Source organism: Sinocyclocheilus anshuiensis, unplaced genomic scaffold, assembly GCF_001515605.1.
Source record: "Sinocyclocheilus anshuiensis isolate Anshui unplaced genomic scaffold, SAMN03320099.WGS_v1.1 scaffold1429, whole genome shotgun sequence".
NCBI classification, from domain to species: domain Eukaryota; kingdom Metazoa; phylum Chordata; class Actinopteri; order Cypriniformes; family Cyprinidae; genus Sinocyclocheilus; species Sinocyclocheilus anshuiensis.
The window spans coordinates 419880-427031 of record NW_015548305.1 but is presented as its reverse complement, the minus strand read 5'-3'; the positions used below and the strand labels follow the sequence as shown (position 1 = coordinate 427031).

The 7152-nt window shown below is 37.5% G+C and overlaps 2 protein-coding genes across 3 annotated transcripts in view; one reads left to right on the top strand and one right to left on the bottom strand.

Annotated features, from left to right (window-relative positions):
- LOC107656183 (sorting nexin-1-like) overlaps positions 1–4765 on the top strand; it is a 15780-nt gene extending 11015 nt beyond the window's left edge. The window contains exons 8-15 of one of the 2 annotated variants that reach the window (XM_016443928.1): positions 246–321; positions 412–525; positions 624–717; positions 801–1006; positions 1101–1244; positions 1404–1484; positions 3590–3661; positions 3740–4765. In XM_016443928.1, the coding sequence (XP_016299414.1) occupies positions 246–321; positions 412–525; positions 624–717; positions 801–1006; positions 1101–1244; positions 1404–1484; positions 3590–3661; positions 3740–3790 (838 nt within the window). In that variant the 3' untranslated portion in view covers positions 3791–4765. Of the gene's footprint in view, positions 1–245; positions 322–411; positions 526–623; positions 718–800; positions 1007–1100; positions 1245–1403; positions 1485–3297; positions 3566–3589; positions 3662–3739 lie in introns of those variants that run through there. The other variant, XM_016443926.1, reaches the window with a different exon arrangement.
- Positions 4766–5136: 371 nt separating this feature from the next.
- The window catches only part of LOC107656181 (lysosomal acid phosphatase-like), a 27695-nt gene continuing 25679 nt past the window's right edge, over positions 5137–7152 (bottom strand). Inside the window, exon 11 of the mRNA XM_016443922.1 lies at positions 5137–6198. Within this exon, the coding sequence (XP_016299408.1) occupies positions 6068–6198 (131 nt within the window). The 3' untranslated portion in view covers positions 5137–6067. The remainder of the gene's footprint in view (positions 6199–7152) is intronic.

Genomic DNA, 7152 nt, shown 5'->3' with positions numbered 1-7152 from the left:
GGTATCGGCAAGTACCAAAAATAAAAGTATCGGTATCGGGCGAGTACTGGAAAAAGTGGTATCGGTGCATCCCCTACCTAGAACCTTTCGGCACTAGCAATGCAAAAAGAAAATTGCATTCATTGCTGCAGAATTTTGAGTTGTAACACTGATTCACATGCTAATGCACACTCATTTTATCTTTAACTGGTTATATTTATATATATATATATATTACATTGACTGTTTGTTTGTATTTTCTGTAGGTATCTACAGAGAGTAGTGGCTCATCCATCTCTGTTGCAGGACCCGGATGTTCGAGAGTTTTTAGAGAGAGATGAGGTGACTGCCTTTGTCATGTTCCTAGACACATCATACAGTATTTTTAGTGACATATTTCATATCTAAACATATATGTTTGTGTGTTTTTAGTTGCCCAGGGCAGTGAATACTCAGGCTTTGAGTGGACCTGGCCTCCTAAAGATGATAAACAGAGCGTCGGATGCAGTGAATAAGATGACCATTAAAATGAATGAATCAGATAATGTAAGAGGAGCTCAGTTCCTGCAATTCTAGGGCATAAATTCTTCCATATCGTTGCATTTGACTAGTGATTGACACCTCTCTCTGTGTGTGTGTGTCAGTGGTTTGAGAGTAAGCTGCAGGAAGTGGAGAATGAGGAGCAGCTGCTGAGGAGGCTCCATGCTGCTGTCGACTCATTAGTAAACCACAGGAAAGGTGAGAATGAAAACTACACCGTGAAGCCGGTCTTTCAGATTCATACTGTTACAAAGCATCTCAAAGTCTTACTCCTCTCGTAGAGTTGTGTAGTAACACAGTGGTGTTTAGTAAGAGTGTGGCCATGCTGGGCAGTGTGGAGGAGAACTCTGCGTTATCTCGTGCACTGTCACAGCTGGCGGAAGTGGAGGATAAGATGGAGCAGCTGCATCAGCAACAGGCCTTCAGCGATTTCTTCATCCTCGCTGAGCTCCTGGCCGACTACGTCAGACTGCTGGGGGCCGTGAGGGTTAGAGAGCACAACCACATAATGCAAAACCAACAATCAGAGCCCACTGCATAAGTAATACGATGTTGTTTTCTGTGTTCTTTGCTGTCCTCAGTACTGTTTTGAGCAGAGGATGAAAGTGTGGCAGCGTTTGCAGGAGGCTCAGAGCACATTGCAGAAGAAACGAGAGGCTGAGGCCAAACTGCTTTGGGCGAACAAACCCGAGAAGCTGCAGCAGGCTAAAGATGACATAAATGAGGTTCAGTTATCAACAGCGAATGATTTATGCACAACGCGCTTCAAGTACTGTACATTAGACCAACATGTAACATCCTTGTAGGGGAGCTCTGTTAAATTACAATATGATTTGTCACTATTTTGCTGTTAACATGGAGCTGTTTTCTGTGTCTCTGCACAGTGGGAGTCTAAAGTCAGTCAGTATGAGAGAGATTTCGAAAGAGTCACCTGTACTGTGCGCAAAGAAGTGCTCAGATTTGAGGTAAGAAATGTTGATGTTGTTTATAGATGTATTTTGGTAGAAATGCAGCACAAAACATCACAAGTGCAACAAAACCTTATTTGTACGGTAGTTGTTTCTCATAGGAACATCTATTCAAAAGTTTTCATGGCTTCTCAGTGATAAAATAAATAGATACAGATTAATTCGTGGTGGAGGAGCTCTGTGATCCTACTAACCCAGAAATGCACTTCTGACATGGTCAGTCACATGTTCAGCATGATGATGAACAAAGATAGACAACAAAGATGAACAAAGCTAAAATAGAATACCCAAGACGTGTCACTCGTTTAGTTTTGAATGGAGAAAAATGCAAAGCTCAATATGGCTGCTCTATCAAATGAAGCCCCGCCTTCTGAGTAAAAGAGCCAGTCCCTAATCGGTAAAGTCAGCACATCACTGCAGCTGCCGTTAGAAGTCCCGGTTGCTATAGGAACAATTAGCGTTCTGAGAATGCGCTTAGGACTGTGCATGTGCACTGGCTGGTCTAGTCTGAAAAATAAGCTTTTTTTAAATGCTATTTGAGCAAAATAAACAACATTTATGATACAGTTGTTTTCAGATTTCATTGGTGATTTCAAATGTGAAATTTAATCGTAAGCTTGGCAAACAGTTTTGGAGAGTTTGATGTTTCCCCATTCAAAGAGATAAGAGCTGCACTTGCATGCCCATGAGGCGTTTCAAAGATGGCCGCCGAGTGACATGACTTGCCTTAAAGGGACTTTGTGATTAATTTTTTTGTCCTGGAAATGTCCTGCTTATTATTTGTCATTTAAATATTCTATTTAAAGGGATAGTTCACCTAAAAATGAAAATTCTGTAATAAATTACTCACCCTCATGTCTTTCAAACCTGTAATACCTTCGTTCATCGTTGGAACACAAATTAAGATATTTTTGATGAAATCCGAGATCTTTCTGATCCTGCTTAGACAACAATGTAATTACTAGAAAGGTAGTAAGGACATCATTAAAATAGTCCATTTGACATCAGTGGTTCAACTGTAATTTTATGAAGCTACGAGAATACTTTTTGTGTGTAAAGAAAACAAAAATAGCAACTTTATTCAAAAAATTGTCTCCGCCCCGCATTCAGGAAAGTAACACGATGGATGCGTGTGGTGTTGCTGATGATGGAGCCGGTGTTCTGACATGGTACTGTCGTAAGCGTGTGTCAAAGTTTGACACGGAAGAGAAAAAATAGTTGAAGTTGTTGAACCACTGACTATTTTTATCAATGTCCTGACTACCTTTCTGTGCCCTGAACGTGGTAGTTCCCTTGCTGCCTATGCAGGGGCAGAAAGCTCTTGGATTTCATCAAAAATATCTTAATTTGTGTTACGAAGATGAACGAAGATCTTATAGGTTTGAAATGACATGAGGGTGAGTAATTAATGACAGAAGTTTAATTTTTGGGTGAACTATCCCTTTAAGAATAGGAACATTGATGTGCTATGGTTTTATGGTTTTAAATGCCCTGCATTACAATTTACATTATTTACATTGGGCAAACATTGACTGTTTGGTCAACTGCTAAAATAATTAGTTATGCAGGCCCTAATTTATATAAATATTACATATTTTTAAATTTTGTTACATACATGTTGCTGCCATAATAATTGTCTATTTCAGAAGCGTATGTAATTTTGTTCTCATTTTTCACTATAGAGGTGCGGCGACTTCCTGTATTATTCTTGACAAAGTATATCTGTTTCCATATTTAAAATGAAGCAAAGCACAACAGTTGCCAGATGGTGCTTGGTGACTTTGGATTGATCTCTTTTCCTAAACTCAAGACAGGTGGATTGGGACGGCAGTTAAATTACCACACAACCTCTGTTTGTCAAAAAACAGTAGGTAATGCAGCCAGGAATTTTCACATGGATAGTGGAAAGAAAAACAGTCATTCTGGATACGGACAGCAATAAAATCATCAACTTACCATTGTAAATGTTAAAAAACTATCTTAAAAAATCTACCAGCATTCATCCGAAATTCAGTAGTTCCAGTTCCAGAAGCTGTGACCATTGGCAATACTTTTTACATCACAAAATATAAGATTCAAATAGAATTGTTTTTCTGTGACAGAAAGAGAAAGCCAGAGATTTCAAACAGCACATAGTGAAATACCTGGAGTCCCTGCTTCACACACAGCACAGGGTAAGTGTTTACACCACTGTACACACGACTATACACCAATGAATAGTCTTTCATGAATTGCTATTTATCTTAAACCAGCTGGTGAAGTGTTGGGAGGCCTTCCTGCCTGAGGCCAAAGCCATCGCTTGATCAGAGCCTTACCTCACACGCTCCTAACCTTTGACCTTGACAACAGACAATCAACAGTTATCTCTTCCTATTTCCTTTGCTCTCTGTGTGTGAAATAACATGTACATCTTAATACTCGTTCATCGATAAGCAGATCCCCAGATTGTGATGGTGAACCTGTGCAGTGACACAACTGAATGTTGAGTGTAAAGGTTAAAGGTCAGAGCGGCATTAAAAAAGAACAGCTGTGTGTGGGGTGCAGCAAGAATATTTTTTTATGTGTGCACGTATGTGTGTGTGTGTTCAGTGTTATCCTTAAGGTTTTTAATGGTGCTTGGCCTGTGTAATGTTTCAGTAGACATTAAAGATTGTTGAGTGTCATTCTCTGTGTCATGCATTTATGATCAGATTTGCTCCTCAATTCCATGAATTTGATTCTATGTCAAAAGTAAAGAACATTGGGATTTAGCATTGGGAAAAAGCATGTGTATGAACTTCTTGTGCTAATATACCAGTAATTAAACTCGATTAAGAACATGTAAAGATAAATAGGCACATTATGCATTTATATTCACAAATGAGCAATATTTTAACTGCTTTGTGATGATTATGTCACTGCAATTAGGGAATTATATATTAATATAGCCATGAAGTGATATTAGTGTGCATTCTGTCAGTGTAGTTGATGTACTACTTCACATTGCGCATGAACTGTGATTTATTAAGTTATGCATTTAGGGACATTTTTGTGCATACAGACAATTTATAAATTGTTCATATGAACATTTCAGAAACTTTCGTATATTCACACATCACTAGATCATTCTACGCATGTCTATAAATGGGGCCCCAGGACCTTAAATGATATGGATATTGAGGGGACACCCCCATATTCAAAGCAAAGGTCCATTAATGGTTTTTTAAAGCCAGATTTACACCAATAATGAATTTTGGGTTATATGTTCTTGGTAAAAACATGTTGGTTTGAAGCTCTTTTCCTGACACTAAAGACGCTGTGCTGTTACACATGTATTACAAGCTTCCATTTTGACTATTAACATGATGTTAATGACCTGGTACAAGAAAGATGTGCATTTGTTTAAACCAGTTGTCCTGTCAAACATTGTCTATTTGATGAAAATAAAACAGAATAAAAAAAAGTTGCTGTCATCTTTTCAGATTAAAGGGATAGTTCACCCAAAAATGAAAGTTCTGTCATTATTTACTCACCCTCATGTCGTTCCAAACCCATAAGACCTCCATTCATCTTCAAGATGAACGGATGTCTTGCGGGTTTGGAACGACATGAGGGTGAGTAATTAATGACAACATTTTCATTTTTGGGTGAACTATCCCTTTAAGGACACCATCTCAAACCATCAGGATTTCATCAACTAGTCAATATAGGATTTGTTTTAAATTAATCCTGTCATGAACATTTTCAGTCATGCCGAGATGTGCACTGAAACAGTAAAAAGACAATCATTAAAAACAAACAAAACATTAAAAATTACAACAATCTGTTTATCAGTCAATTTTGTATTAAATTTGATGCACCTGGAACTGATTTTTTACTGTATCGAGACATGAAATCATCCTTCATAACTGAATATAAAATTTAATTTGTATTCACGTGATCAATGTAGAATGACAAAACATTAAGGAAACTGCACAAGATTAAAACTGCACATATTGTTACTCTGAAATTTACTAATCAAAACTCTTCTGTGGCTGTAAATTAGGAGATAATCACATAAAAAGCATGAAGGTAAAATTCTGTGAGGGCATTATAAGGCCTCAATGTGTATTCAGTAGTCTTTCATTGCCCCATCTGAATCTTCAGGTGTTCACAAATATAGTAGAATTAATGGCTTGGGAGCACAAACAGCAGGACGCCAACAATCCTTGTGTTTTCAGAGAGGACTCGCGCCTCTGGAGGAGCTTCAGTCTCAGAGTTTTAGTTCCCTCGTTGACTTTTGTACACAATCTTCTGTTACAATAAAATCCCAGAGCCGAAGACACACAAGTCACAGCTGCTCAGTTACGGATCTGTGCACTAAGCACTGTGTTTTACGTTAATGCCATGACGCCATCCCAAATCTTGATTCCATTTTTTTCTCTAAAAACACTTAAGGTTACAAGTAAAGTAATAAAACATTGCCAACTCTTACCCAATATAAAAAATGTGTGACCAAAAAGAGTTCTGTCTTTAGAGTTTCTCAACAACTTGGCACTGTGTCCTCATAGATCCTCTTCACTGTCCCACAGTTCCTCTTTGCGGAGGAGCCGATATGATTGTCAGGAGTCACTCTCGTTTATGACATGACTGTAGCTAGCCATGGGCTCTTTTAGACGGCATAGCACTACAAACAGCAGCAGTATCAGGAGGAAGAGAAGACATCCACACACAGCCAGCCCGATGATGACCTCTACACACACATATGAGAGAACTATCAAAATCAAATCTATATTAGTAATATGGTTGGCCATTTTATGTACGTATATTTTGAAAAATATTGAAAAATTTTATCTTTTTGCTATATGGAAGTGCTTTAAATTGCAGTATAAATATCACTAAATAACAGTATCCCCTCACTGCAGAACAAAGATCCCGGGGGCGGGGTTGGATCCAAGGTTATTTTCGTAAACGAAAACTAAAACAGACGAAAACGATTGATGAAAAAACAATTTTGTAAACTGAAATAAAATAAAAATGGCAAAATAATTCGAAAACTAAAACGAAACTAACAACAGTTATTGAAAAACTAACTGAAATAAAATAAAAATGGCAAAATAATTCGAAAACTAAAACGAAACTAACAACAGTTATTGAAAAACTAACTGAAATAATAATAATTATAAAAAATGAATAATCGTTTTAGTAATCATTACGTTCTCACCCCTTGGCGGAAAATTTTGCTGTGTGGCGCGGTTTAGGGAAATACACTGAAAAAAAATGTTTCATTAATCCAATGTAAAAAATTGAGGGTAATGATTCACATCTATATTTTTTTACTTTTCCTGTAAATGGCGCATCGCGCACGTGAGGTTATCTGACGTGGAAGTGATCTGTTAATTCTGCTACACTTTAATTAAAACTGAAACTAAACTATATAAAAACTAAATAAAAATGCGTTCACAAAATAAAAATGAAACTAAAACTAACAACAATATTAATGAAACTAATAAAAACTAAACTGAATTGTACAGCAAATTTGAAAACGATATTAAAATAAAACTAATTAAAAAATGAAAAACTATAATAACCTTGGTTCGAGCCACATCTAGGGCATGGAGATGGTAGGTTTATGGGTGGAGATGGGTGGGTTTAGGGATCAGGGAGTGGAGACGGGTAGGTTTAGGGGTGGAGATGGGGGGGGTTA